Source organism: Symphalangus syndactylus, chromosome 3 (genome assembly GCF_028878055.3).
Source record: "Symphalangus syndactylus isolate Jambi chromosome 3, NHGRI_mSymSyn1-v2.1_pri, whole genome shotgun sequence".
NCBI classification, from domain to species: Eukaryota; Metazoa; Chordata; class Mammalia; order Primates; family Hylobatidae; genus Symphalangus; species Symphalangus syndactylus.
This window is the reverse complement of record NC_072425.2, coordinates 122,795,001-122,809,745: the sequence shown is the minus strand read 5'-3', so window position 1 is coordinate 122,809,745 and position 14,745 is coordinate 122,795,001. Positions and strand designations below refer to the sequence as shown.

The following is a 14,745-nucleotide window of genomic DNA, read 5'->3' as shown; positions in this document are numbered from 1 at the left end:
TCTAACACAAAGCCTATTTTATTACTAAGTGTTGAATATCTCATGTAACTTATTGAGTACTGTACCGAATGCATATCATCATAAACTTGAATAATCATGAGTAGAACGATCATTAAGTTGGGGACCATATTACCTAAAATATACTCTAGAGACTGTTAATAAGAAAAGGTGCTGTTTTTCTGCTTTCACTTAATTAAATTAATTCAATTCAATTCACTCATTCATTCAACAAATATTTATTAAGCACCTACAATATGCCAGGCACTGTGCTGGGTGCTGGGGATACAACTGTGAACAAGATAGACACAGTCCCTGCCCTCAAGGAGCTTACAGTCTAGTAGTTATACAGACGAGTACACAGGCAATTACAACGCAGTATGGTAAGTGCCGTGATGGGGGAAAGACATTAAAAAGGGCGTCTAACTCAGTCTCACAGGCAGGGGGGTGGTGGATAGCCATGGAAATCTTTTCAGGGTAAATAAAATTCAATTTGAGTATTGAAGGATGAGTACAAGTTACTCAGGTAAAGAGGAGACAGGCAGGAGTTACGCACTGACGAAATAGTCTATGCAGTGCTCCAAGTGCTGCTTTGGATGTTCATTTGCTGACGGGAATAGCTGGATAGAAGTGAGAGAAGTCCTGGAAGAAATAAGCAAGGGCCAGGTCATGAAGGGGCTCATGTGATCTTCTCAAGAGGTTGGAATTTTTCCTGAGGGACCTGTGTGTGTGTGTGTGTGTGTGGTGTGTGTGTGTGTGCGTGTGTGTGTGTGTGTGTGATTTATACTGTTTAAGATTGCTCTTACTGCAGCACAGAGATTGAATGAGGAATGGGATCTTGAGAGTTGATGGAAGAAAATCAGTCCTTCAGCTTTTCCAACTTTATCTTCCATAATATTCCTGTGCTCTCACTAGCCCATCCAATGGCATTCATTCCTTAAATGAGCCACTGATGTGCGTGGCTTTGGGCCACTGCTCACTCATATGGCTCTTAACACCTTCTCCTCCTGTTAAAACTCAACTCATCCTTCAAGGCCACACTTCTGAAATCATCCTAACTTGTGCTTTCTGCCAATACCCTAAGTATATGATTTTTATCTGTATTAGAGTACTTATTTATTATTTCAAATGAACCAAACCTTCTTTTGAAACATGTTAGTTTAATTCATACATAAGGTGATTTTTATAAATAAACATGGGTATAATTTTCTTTACAATTTCCAGTTGAAAACAAAGACTAATTCTTCATTTGTTATCTACCCCAAACTATTATGAATGCCTTCATATGATTTAAAGGGAACAATAGGAATAAGGGGAGAAGCCCAAGAGACACATAATTTTATGCAGCAAAATACAGTCAAGTAAAATTTCAACACACAATTACAAGGTATGTTGTTGTTAGGACAATGATTCATTCCCCAACTCAAAGACTCCATCTTTGACAATTTAATCTGTTAATGAGTCAAAGATCTGAAAAAGAGGGGTAGCTTAGTATGCAAAAAATAATGAGGGCTAGCTACATTTTCCACTATGGCCCACCACTAATACAATCTCTCTTATAGTCTTGTAATTTCTCTAATAACTTTTATAATAATAAGAAAAAACTTTTAAGCTCTGTAGATATTGTAAGAACATCTGCTGTTTTATTCTTTTTGGTGGGTACAAAAGCCACAATGTTGTACACAGAACGAGATTATAAATAATACCATTAACATGAGTGACCCGTCGTCTCTTTCGAGTCTACACTGCAGACTGATGATTGAACCTAAACGTTTTCTTCCTTTTGCTTTTCTTCCTGGTTGTGAGACAAATGCAATCTGTGAACCGACTCATGTGACAGAGTGAAGGTTACAGCAAACAAGAAGATGACCAACAACTTTTATAAAAAAAAGTCTCTAAAGTTTATTACAGTGATGGCATTTATATCAATTATTGCAATGTATTGTTCCCTAAGATGGTTAGAAAAAAGAATTGTGTTGTCCTCTACTGAATTTACGTCAGTTAAAAAGCAAGCATGTTTCAGTATTTGTTTTCTCCAAAGTAAGTGTACATACTTCCTTTATTTTTTTTCCCACAGGATTTACATGTTTGTTCATTATTTTCTTATCACAGTTTAGTGATTTGTTTTCTCAGCTGGATTTTCTTCTATGGACTATATGGGTGTTCTGGAGACACAGGTTAGCATGTTCACGGACTTCTACAACGATTTTATCCTTTCCGGTGAAGACAAAGGCCTTTCTGAGCAAGAACTTCACAGTTCAATGCGCTAACTCAAAAGTCTGATTAGTTTTTGAGTCCACTTGAATGAAATTTGTTGCTGTTAATACACCCATCCCAGCTCCCTCCCCCACCCACTCCCCGAAAAAAACTTAAATTGTGAGTTTTCCTGATATAAAATCTGAGTTTGGGTTTCCGAGCTGAGCTCATGCACACGTTGCTGCTGCTGATGTCCGGCCAGCGGGTTGGGATGGACTTCCCGCTCTCAGCCAAAGGATTGGTTTAGCAAAGACCCACGCGTGGCGTGTCCCTCAGGGCTGCGTTTCCATCAGTCACCAACAGTTTAATTAAGGCACTCAATTATTTTTTTGGTTTTTATGGTAGGTCCGATGCAATGACAGCCAATCCTGAACTTTGTCTGATTGCAGTTCCAGTGTGTACAGCCTTTGGGCAGTCAGGTGTCAAGACGCGGCCATTCTCTCCCACACTCCCAGTGATGGATAATCTGGCTTTGTTTCTTATGGCTTCAGAAAAGGTCAGCTGGGTTGCATGGAAAGGAAGCAGAAAGAACGCGGAGTGTTACCATATTTCTGGTTCTTCAACAAGATGTTCCACAACAAACACCGAAATATAAATAATTAGACATCTGCATTTTTTTCCATGTTCTTTTGGTCATATGAAAACTGCTTAACCAGGGAAAGGAAAGCTTAACTACACCGAAGAATGAATCTGTCTAGAGTTTGTGGTCCTACCTGTGGAAAAACTAATTCTAAAATCATAATATTAAACTACTGTTAGTAAATCTGGGCAGGAAATATCTTTTAACTTGCTGCACTGTATATCTTAGTACTTCTGGATGAGCTTAAAAGCTCTTTTATGTTTGACAACATTCTTTAAATAGTATTTCCTTGTCATGAAATGTCTTTACAGTGCGAGGATTAGACTACCAGAACTAATGAAGTATCTAAACAAACGATATGTATAGACTATTCATGACAGATCTTCCTGTTTTATAACACAGACCTATCCACAGACACTTCATTCATTCACACCAGTTATAGACATGACCCAGAACAGCACAATTAGTGACATATAGTTCACTCTATGCTATTATGAACACTACAGCTCATATTTTAAGAACTGTATTTAAAAGGGGTGCACTGAAAAGGGATACGTTTCAAAGCCTACTGAATGGTCATCACTGGGGAATCTCCCATATTGAGGTTACAGAGTCAGGGATCTGAAATCAGTAAATTCCTGCTCCTTATCACATTAGATAGCAGATAACATTATACAAAGGAGAAACAGGTACTGCTATTACGTTAGTCTCATTACTTTTCATTCACTGTCTAAATTCTTTCTAGTAGCTAGAATTATAACTTAAGAGGAAAATAGGGTAAAGGAGTGATTCTCTAAGTTTGTTATGACTTAGTTCATAACTCACAACTCATCATGTATCTAATTCCCTGTTGTGAATTCAAGTTTTTCCAAATCTTTAGGAAATTCCATCCCTGTGTTTATTCTGCCCTGGAGCTTAAATATTAGAATAATTATATATTAAGTAATGAAATTAGTAACTAGTTTAAAAACTGGTGGAGTAAAAATGTTTACAGATCAGTTACTCTGAAAACTTCAGAAAGTTGAAGTCAAATTGCTAGTAATGACATATAAATGACAAAATCAAGGTCAATCTCACAGTTCTGTTTCAGTAAACAGTCTTAAAAATTAATACTTATCATCATGATCAGAACTCAGGATATGGTCTTTACAGAAACATGGATAGTTTTTATATTTAGAAATCATGGAAATATAACAAGGATTTTAGAGAAAAACAACACTTTTACCTGATTATCTTCTATTAGTCTGTTGAAATCAAAGTCCTTCTGTCTTTTATTTGGCACATAATAGGCACTCAGTAAATATTTGTTGAGTGGATGAGTGACCTTATATAGGAAGATACTTTTTCTCTTTCTTGTAAATGAAACTGATAGAATAATATTCTAAAATTATTCGTAATTTATCAAACCTGCAGAACCGTACACTAAAAAGGGTAGATTTTATTGTATGTAAATTGTACCTTAAAAATGTAAATGAATACATTGCCCACTATTTTAAATTGAACAGAATTGAATTTCACTGCACCAGTGAGGAAGTTAGAAATGAAACAATTCAATTCCATTTGAGCATTTGAAAGAATCCCTTAATTGAGAACCTCACTCATATAGAATAATCTCACCAAGAGAACTAAAAAGTGTACATGGCTGCAATTGTCTTGGTTTTTGAAGTGAGACTCTGGGGAGATTGTGTTATTGGAGGTGAATATTTTCCTACTCAATATTAAAGTACATATGCTTTTGGGTGTGTGTATAAAAAGAAGCATTAGCAAAGTAGTGCTATTTATAGCAAGAAAATCTACCAACAAAATATATTTAAGAAACACAAGCCAAGACTTGGTATCAAGATGTTAAATAACTTTCTAGTGTAACCTTTTCAGTTTTATGTGTTTTAGATGGACATTTTGGGGGTCAGAACCCTTTAGTGAGTACCTAACTATATGGAATACTCCAGTTACAGCATTGGCATTTTCCATAATCTTCTAAAGAAAACAATTTGGGAGCAGATTTAGGAAGTTTATATTAGTTAGATAAAGTCACATGCTGAAGAAAACAAGAAAAATGAATATCCATGAGTCTAAACCAAACCAATGTATTAGCCCGTCTTAAATCTTTGGAGTCCCCAAACCACTCAGATTCTCCAAACCACTCATCTCTTGTTTAACAAGAGATTTAGGAAAGATAGTTCCAGAGAATTCATAGGTATCTACTAATCACTAAATTTAAACAAAACCAAAATCAAAGTCTGAATATGTTTCTTTAGATTCCCTTTCAACATTTAATGTTAAGTAAAATAGACAATTATTTGTTAAAATCCACTAGTTTAGCTTTGTTTTAATTTTTCTTCAAGAGGAAATACTAAAATACCATTAATAAAAGCACGGTAATTTTTAAAAAATGTTTACAGAAGGCTTTTGCCATAAAAATCTGTTTTTGTTGTCTTTCTTTTCTTGATCATGTCTGTAAGGAAAGGAAAACTTCCAAAGGTTGAACAATTCCATATAATCTCAAATACACCATCCTCTTTTATAGATTAATGCAATGAAGTATATTACTTAATAAAACTTTGACTTCTTATTTTTCTTTAAATCTGTTTTAGCATTTTTATTTTCTATACTTACATCATCTGTATCTTCCATAAAATGCCATTTCTATTCATCTTGATGTGAACCTTTTGAGGCTCCTCAAACTGGAAAACTTTCTAGTAATTTTACATATGGTCTGGGTTTTGTTGGATTGTTGTGGCTTATGTTCCCTTGAGGGATGATCACTTTTTACTAGAATCTACCATGGATTGAAGGTGTCAGTTTTGTTTTTGGGATTCTGGGGCAATATTATTTTTGAATTACCAGTCATTTCCATAATTATGGTCATAGAGTTCATGCAAGTTTTCCTTTAATTTGAGAGTACAATAAAAACTGCTTACTTATAAGTTTTGACAGGCACAGATTATTTCATTTATCCCGAATGCCACTGTCTTTTAAAATGTCCAATGGATGCTTCCTATTTATTTGAAATTTATTGTCTTAAATGTTCAAATCTACCTCTAAAGGCAATTCACGTGAGGAACTTCAATTTGAAGTTGTGGCTCCAAATACAATGTTACATGTAAATTGTATGTATATGATGTGGGAATTTACATCTCCTTTTAATAACTTCCCTGAACTTTGAAATGAACTAGCATACACAGTATTTATTTCTAAAAATTTCTAATACTCTTTTATTTGCTTAATTTCCCCACCCTTGTGCCTTGCTGATGATGGCTGGAGTGCCTTTGTTATGCCAAAGAAAAGTCAGTTTTAATGAACTGGTAACAAAATCTAGTAAGGACATCGTATAAAATTCATCTCAGAATTCAGTCCAAATAATTGGCTCTGAAAACATCAAGTATTGTTTTTCTCAATTTGAAAAAATCTCTCATCTACTCTGTAAACATTAAGATGAAAGCATTCCTCTAATGGCTAAGACACCTTGATATTATCCCACTTTGTAGTTTTGCTATTATAAGACATGCTAAAAATGTTTGGATCGAGTGAATTGAGGATTTAGTTCTTAATTCTTTTTCACAAAAGTTGGAAAAAATCATTTTGGAACTATCTATGTGCTATTGTACTCAGTCACTAATTTCTACATTATGGATGAAAGCAATTAGATCTTGATAAAAAGGGATGGCATTGGTTCTTTGCTTTAAGATGCAAGTATTTCAAAAGCTTTCATATAAATAAATACAAAAATCAAGCGTGTTTAGCTGGTGTAAACTCAGATGTACATCTTACTGAAAGTATATCAGGTTTTTCACTCTAGGGTACATCAAGTACCAAATATCTCTTGGAAGTTCAAAGATTCATTTATCATTGTAATGAAACTGAGCAGCCTATTCAGTTAGCTATTATAGATAATTTTAGAAAATGGGTTTTAGAGTCCTGATTTTAGGAAGAGCAATAACAAATCCTTTCAGATCTTATTTTAAAGCTACTTCCTATTACTAGAGGAAAGAAGTGGACATTTAGATGTTTTTTAAAAAAAATCTCCATCTCCTATATTTTACTGAATGCTTACAATTTTTTATTGTGCCATGATGAGAGGATGTGAGTAAGTGGGGTTGACCTGGATTGCTTAAAAGCAATTGAATTAAAAAAAAGCATAGTTTATAATGACTCACTGCAATTTTTATCTTTTTCTGAATCTTTCCTATAGGACACAAATATTGCTCACGTCTCTGATGGAAAAAGTGCTGTATTGCCTAAAATGTCTATTTACCTTAGTGATACTTTGAGCATAAAAGTTGAATTTCATCTAATAAATGTGAATTGTAGTCAAAATTCTGATGATCACTCTTCCTTAAAGGTCTGGATCAAGGACTACCATCAGATAAATAAAAAGTGGTATTTCATGCTTTAAAAATGTAGAATGATGGCTAATGTAAAACAAATTAGAAGAGGAGCCAAAATTCATTGAGCACATACTCTGTACCTTGGAGTTTTTACATGTATTGGTCCTCAGAAAACAATATGACCTTGTCAAAAATAGGCAACTGTCTGGGTTTTGATCACTTGGAACAGATTTTGTGCTTATTTTTTAGCACCTACCCTAAAATTGAACTGTTACAGAAAAGATTTGCCCAGTCTATGTGCAAGGAAGCCCAGATCTAATTTCCAATTTTCCCCAAATTTCAGGTAGAATATACTGTTTAAATCATTTCACAGAGCAATTCTGGTTTGTTTTTATCTTTCTGACCCTTGCAATGCAGATATCTATTGGCAACATAAAGTTTCAAACAGTACATCTGCAGCCAAAGAAAACCGAACCAATTTGCACTGAAGTTTTCAAAAATATAAAGCTCTAATTAGAAGCAAGCAATACCACCACTGGACAGACAGGTCACAACACTGCGTTCACAGGATGCATCCCCCACTCACTGTAGTCGGGCCTAAGTCCTACCCCTAAATTTTAATACTTTCGGTTCCATATACGTTGTAACCTTCTCTATAGGTTGCTAAATTCTGGGTATTCTGCGAGGAAGTTGGGTTAAAAGTCTGTGCACTCTTTGCCACCTTCATTCTCTTCGCTTCTGCCCTGGACTTGTAACAGAACTCTATCAAAGCCACCAGCATTGCCAAGCCCAAGCCGCCAACCAGAATGTAGAAGACGCCTGCTACATTGCTCAGGCTCAAGGCACTCGTCTTGTCCTAGGGGGGATAAAGACACTTCAGTTAACTGTGGAAATGTCACATCCAAAAGGTAAAAGAACACATGAAATCCAAAAAGCCAATGAAAGCAAATGCTTAATTTAACCTGAAATTATTTACAAGTATAAGTCACTGATGTAGACTAATGGACTTAAACATAAAGCTTATAGCTCTTGGGAGAAGTAAAATTATAATAGTTATCAACAAATTGTATCTAATTACATTCAATGAAATCAATAACATTTTACCATTATTAAATATGCAATGAAAACCATTATATTTAGCCATACATAAGCATTTACATATTTACATAGAGTGGCAGAAGTGGGCTTATTATTGTTAAGTTTGAAAATGACAGGTTTAAAATCTAATTATGGGAGAAAGGGGACGTCTTTTGGCTTTGCTTCTATTAGAATATACTTTTAATGTTTGAGATTTCTCTTGAATAAATCCAACTCCACATTTCCTAGTTGAGCAACTAAGGAGTTGTTGAGCTGATAGTTTCACATTTTGTTCATCATTAATTTACCAAATATATGCAAATAATGTGCCAAGGTACACATTATTTGTTCTTTCAGTTACATTTACAAGGGAAATCTCATGGAAAATGTTACTTTTGCATATTATATACTGTTTAGAAATAATTATCTATGTGTAACTCAAGTAATTTTTAAAGATAACTTTAAAAAATATATAAATTATTATGGTCAATTGAGAAATAAGTTATTTATGTATGGATGAATTTATAATTATTTTTATTAATTAAAAATACAATATCATTCCCACTTAAAAATGCTTAGTCCATTAATATTTTAGAGATATTATTCTTCAGAGCTTCAGTACACATATAATCTTGTAATAAATCCAGAATAATCTCTAAGTCCTGCTCTTATGATTAGAAGATACTAAAATTGTAACAAGAATTCAAAATTGTTTAATAAATTATAAATATGCTTATTACATAATATTATTGCAAGAAGTATTTTGGTAGACTACCTGAAGGATGCCCTGTAGTCATTATCTTCTCAGCAGTATGTTTTGTGCAAAATGTGATTCAGACCCTTAACGAGTTTTATAGGAGAGTATTTAACTCAAAAGATGCACTATATACACTGTCACCTTAGTCACAACATCAACTGACTGGGCCAAACATTTTAGGGTAACTTCATTTTTGAAATAATTAGTCATTAAGTATTTAAGCTTGTCTGACTTTACATCAGGATTTCAGGTAATGGTTTAATTCTCTGGCCAAGCTTGTCTCATTCCACTCTGGTTAAAGGGCAGACAGAAATGATTAAAATATAGGGATAAGGCCTGAAAGGGATTCATTAACATTAGTTTGTCTCCTTAAATTAATTGAGGCTCTCCTATTTAAACCAGTCACATGTTTAATATCTTAGAATATCCAGTAATTTGTTTTCTTTCTTAAAGAAGATACAGAAAGAAATAAAAGGGGATTCCAAGAAACTTCAGTTCTGGCTTTCAGGTGCTGTTACTATATTCTATCAACTTGTGTAGGTATTTAGATTCACCGATAAACTTGTAATTTTTTTAAAAAAATAAAAACATAACTATTTCCACTACTTTTATTTGTACTCAACAGAATTAGGCATATAGGTTCCTGCATTTTTTATTTTTTTCCTGCATTGTTTAAAAAAGAATTTATGATTAAGAGATCTTAGAACCTGAGAATATTATTCATAAACATTGATTAATTAAAACAATTTCAATTGGGCGAGTAGAATTGAAAGGTTCAATCTGTTTATCTATCAGCACAGAAATATAATGGAGGTTCTTCAAACTAAAGTGGAATGCTTGTCACCATGGTGACAAAAGACTGAACCTCTGAGTAAGCATTTATTTAATATTTAGAATCTCATTTTTCTGATTTACTACTGATTTCCTGTTTTGAGAATACATCAGTTCTTGAAATAACATGATTTCATGAAGTGTTTGCCTCCAAAACAAACAAAAAAACTACCCCAAAAAACACTACTTTTATTAGTGGTACGTAAGTTTGAGAATAATGTAAAAGGAATTTTATTATTTAAAAATTTTTGCAGTTTTAAGTTAATTTAAAAGTCTTAATATTGGGGAGCAGGTTGCAGTTTCCTGGAAAGACCATCCCTATGGTTGAAATTTATGACATTAGCTTTTTAATTTAGGCAGTGGGTGAGTGTATAATGTTCAGTTTTTATGGTTTCCATATACTTTTGACAATTGCTCCCGTTTACTGCTTTGTGAACAGAAGAGGAGGCCCCGAACTGCAGCGACTGACCTTGCTTCCAGAGTCCTTGGGTCCACATTCACCTTTATCGTACCACCATTTGTTTTTCAGCTTGTCTAAGACGCCTGCCTCACTGAGTTTCAAAACGGCAAGGTTTACAGGAGTTCTTCACGTGGAAAATAACATAAATAACATTATATATGTTATTTTATGTTATTCAAGTAAAACTACATTAGAATCGCATGGCAAAGTGACAGAGCAGAGGCCACAGTAGGTGCTATGTCTTGTACTGTAGGCCCAGGTTTAGAATCAGACATAAAACTGGGGCCTGCTCCATCGCTTTAGGTAACAGGCACATACTGCTAGGGAGGATTTTTAAAGAAAATGTATGCAATTACTGTGAATCCAAAACTATTGGCCTTGGTTGGGTTTCTGGAACATTTACCATTTTCCCCACATAAATGTGGCAGTCATTCAAAATCCAGAAGCTTCTTTTTGTTCTCTTTCAAAATTAAGGAAGTGGCTGCAGGTTGACAGACAGACTGAAATAGAAGCTAGGTAGGACTGATTTCATTCCTTGCATGCATTATGATTCAGCTCATGCTATTTGACTTTATGCTATAAAAGTATGTCTACAGTATCCATCATTAAATTGACTTCTTGACCACTTTCATCCAATACCTAATTGAAAAAGGAGGGTGATTTCAGCGTTACAAAAGACCGCCTTATGCAGAGGAAGGTCATCAGGAGACAAATATGTAAATAATTATTTTAAAGTATAAGCCCATGATGATACTTTCCTTCTAAATTGCAGTCTTTAACATAAATAATATCACCAGAAGCAATTTTCATCTATCTTGTCTATCTTGAATCTATCATCTATTTATCTGTTCATCTATATTGAATCTTAAAGTATATTAATGTACTTTAAGTACAAGGTGAAGCGACTATAATATATTCCACAAATTCTTAGCAACAAAAAAAGACAGGTTAGAGGTAACCAAGATTTTTCTGAATAGACAAACTCCTCTTATAAGAAGACTCTATTTATATTTATTAGAGACTCTATTTGTCTCCTCTACCATCTTTGATTCCTTCATCACTAAATATTGTATTAGGAGTTTCACGGAGGAGGACATCAGTCATTACCTAGCGTCAATATTCCAAGGAATTTAATAATTCTTTCAGTTTTCACCCCCATATTACAATATGAAGGCTAAGATGATGAATGGAAAGCAGAAAGTTTCAGGATCTTTTGTTGTTACCATTTTGTTGGCTTATTGGTTTTTCATTTCGTCCCGAGACAGACTTTTTTATATTCCTCTGGACATTTTGCCTGGCTGTATCCCCTAATGCACCTCAGTTCTTCTAGGAAATGCTGAGTGCATCTGGAGTTACAAGACATGCATTTATTGGGGATTCATTCCAAAAACCTATCTACACAACTAGGAAATGCATTAAGAATGATGGTGATCATGACAGCTAACATTTACTGAGCATTTACTATGTATCAGGCATGGTTAAAAGCATTTTTCATGTTCACTAACATCATTCACATTTTACAAATGAGGAAACCAAAGCACAGGCAGCTTAATTCAGCAAGTTACACAGCGAGGCAGTAGCCTAATCAGGATTCCTGATAGTATGACTTCATAGCTTTTGTAATTAAAAATATTAACAGCAGAAGACTCACAAAATGATGTTTCTAGTTAATTGGGCCTTCTGGTTAAACTAAAACCCATTTTTTTTTGTGTGGTTAGTTTTGAAAAAAATTCTAAAATACAAATTTTTATTTTTGTTTATATGGTTTCTGGATATAATTTAAATTTTGTTTCAGTGTTATATTACTATGGCTTAGGTTCATTGTTCCACTGAAGAAGTAATATACATTTGCCATGATCCTAGAATATTATGTTGTTTTTTGAATTAAAATCTGACATGAGCGTGATTTAATACTTCCTACTAAAAGCTGAATTTGAGGGTGGGGTGAGTTGAGGATTATGGTTAATTGGGGTGCCTGGTTATTTTAAACCCAGTTAATCTAGGTTTTCCTATCCATACCAACCACTACTCTCTGCACCTGACCCCAAACCCCATTTGTGACGTGATTGTTACAATAACCACAACTGTGGGTTTACTAGTGACCTGCAAATCCTTTCAGAGCAGAAGTCACATCTCATTTATCTCTGTAAAACGGTATTTTCCAGAGTGGCTGACTCAGAGTAGGTGCTCTATAAAGTAGCTCAATTTAAAAAATGACAGAGCAAGATTTTTGAATCCAGAGCAAGCTTTTTCTTGAACTGATACTCTAAGGGTTTTTAGGTCCCCAGGCAAGCTCCCCAAACCTTTGTAACACATGTGTGCTCAACTATATTATCCTATATTTCAGTTCTTGAATGGGGTGGGCTGAGAGGAGGAGGACTCAGTGCTGAAAACTGGAGGAAAGTTCGAGAGTTTCCTTTAAGTTTCTTCAAGAAGGGACAATTGAAGGCAAAATTGTGAATAAGATGAAGACTGCATTAGGCTTCTCTCTCCCCGCTTAAAGTAGTCTTTTCTCCTATGCCCTTCTTTTTCCCTCTGGCCTCTTTATCCTTTCTGCTATTTCACACCTGTAACCTGGTTTTAGAGGATTAGATTAACACTTTGCATACAAGATATTTAGTATTAACCATAATTAATATTCAACTGGTGGAATATCAGAACAAGGAATTCATTACTGGGAAAGTCATTCTCCAAGGGCTAGATTCCTTCAGTGTTTTTTGTTTACTACAACTTTTTTCCTTTTCATTTTTTTCTGCTGATAAATGCATATTTTCTGTACTAATTCCTTTATTGCACTGGTTGTCATGGCTGTGATAGAAGAAAGCGACTTATTTGTAAGTATAGCATCTATCAAAGTCAGAAATGGGCTGTATTCTTCAAAGTGCCAAATTATCAGGAAGTGCATGACCAAATATAATACCTAGAGAAAGCATTATTTGATATAATCACACTTACAAAATAATTTTTATATGAATATCCACATTTATGTGTGCATATTTTACACATGTAGAAACAGAATAAAGTATAAAATTAACAGAAAAAATAATTTTGTAACTGTAATAATGGGGGATTGATGGTTGGAGCTGTTGCCAAAATTTCTAACTAGACCCAGGATTGAATAACTGGCATAAAAATTGACCTAAAATTCTTTATATGGTTTGTGCTTTGACTAAACCATACTAGGTTAACCAAAGTGGAGAATACATTTTAGACATTGCAATCAATATTTTTAAATTGGCTCATTCATTGTCAAGTAGTAAATTTTTGCTATTTTATTCCCAAGAGTATGAATTTCTTATGACCATAAGAGGACCATATCACAATAATATTAACTCATATGAACACTATCAAAGGATCAAGTTTTCGAATGAAGGAATTTGTACCCTACAAATCATGCATTTCTGCTTTAATTTATTTCGTGTAAGATGCAGGACCCTGTTCTTCATATCTGTTGTTAACTTTTTACCTTTCAAAGTGAAGCCTCTTGGCTGAGGACTGCTATGGTCAGAACTTCATAGCACTGAGAATGGCTGTCAGGTGAGTGGGGATGCTAATTACTGCACGGCATGGAGTGTGACAGGGAAGCTGCTGCAGCGACCCCAAATAGTCTAATTGGTCCTTATATTAAATCATGAGCTCCTTGAGGGAAAGAACAGTGGTAATTCTCTGTTTCTACACAGGTACTGGCACATGGCCCCATTCAAACACAAGTTTAATAATTTGCTGCTGAATGGAAGGCTGGAGAGGTTACCGTCCTGTGAATGACAAGTGAGTCAGCTCTCTCATAGAAACCTTTCTATGTGTGGTACAGGTTTCCATATTTCCCTTCTTCATTAGATGAGTCACTTTTGGGATAGTTAGTTTTCTCCTACCAAGATTCTGTATTTGAAGGTCAGCTAAGCCAGGATTTCAGCATGTATGTGCTGAGTTCTCTCTGTATTTTCCCTTCTGCACTGAATTGGCAGCATTGGTCTTTTCTGCTTTAGTTTTACACACAAAGGCTTTAGAGTCAGCTGCATTTCTCACTTCAGGACTTTTTCTCCTTATTTTACCTCTTTTGATGAAGATCAGGCCAAATGGGAGGGGTAAGGTAAGTTTACAAAGAAAATCAGTCACCTGAAGAAGGTACAAAATGAAAACGAAAAAGCAACAACTGTCTCCCAGTAATTTATTTTAAGTTAGGTCAGGTCATTTAAAATATCATCTTTTATGACAAATTCAGAGTAGGGTATTATTAACATTTAGAGTGCAACAATCTATTCTCTTGATGATAAACCTTAGACCAATATACAACCTACGTGGGTTTTTTTTTTGTATAAAAACACATTCCTGGAGGAAAATATAAAATATAATGTATTTCATTTTGGGAGAACATTTTATGTTAATTTTTATAACATGTTGGAAACCTACTTGTTAAAGTTTGAAATAATATTCATTCTAAAACATTGTGTAGTTCATG

General features: G+C 34.4%; 1 protein-coding gene across 8 annotated transcripts in view; it reads right to left on the bottom strand.

Annotated features, from left to right (window-relative positions):
* Nucleotides 1-220: 220 nt before the first annotated feature.
* GRIA4 (glutamate ionotropic receptor AMPA type subunit 4) overlaps nt 221-14,745 on the bottom strand; it is a 380,575-nt gene continuing 366,050 nt past the window's right edge. For 3 of the 8 annotated variants that reach the window (XM_055272950.2, XM_055272952.2, XM_055272953.2), the window contains exons 16-17: nt 7,883-8,017; nt 221-2,754 (exon numbers count right to left, since the gene is read on the bottom strand). In XM_055272950.2, the coding sequence (XP_055128925.1) occupies nt 2,590-2,754; nt 7,883-8,017 (300 nt within the window). In that variant the 3' untranslated portion in view covers nt 221-2,589. Of the gene's footprint in view, nt 2,755-7,747; nt 8,018-10,295; nt 10,411-14,745 lie in introns of those variants that run through there. The other 5 variants (XM_055272946.2, XM_055272948.2, XM_055272949.2 and 2 more) reach the window with 5 other exon arrangements.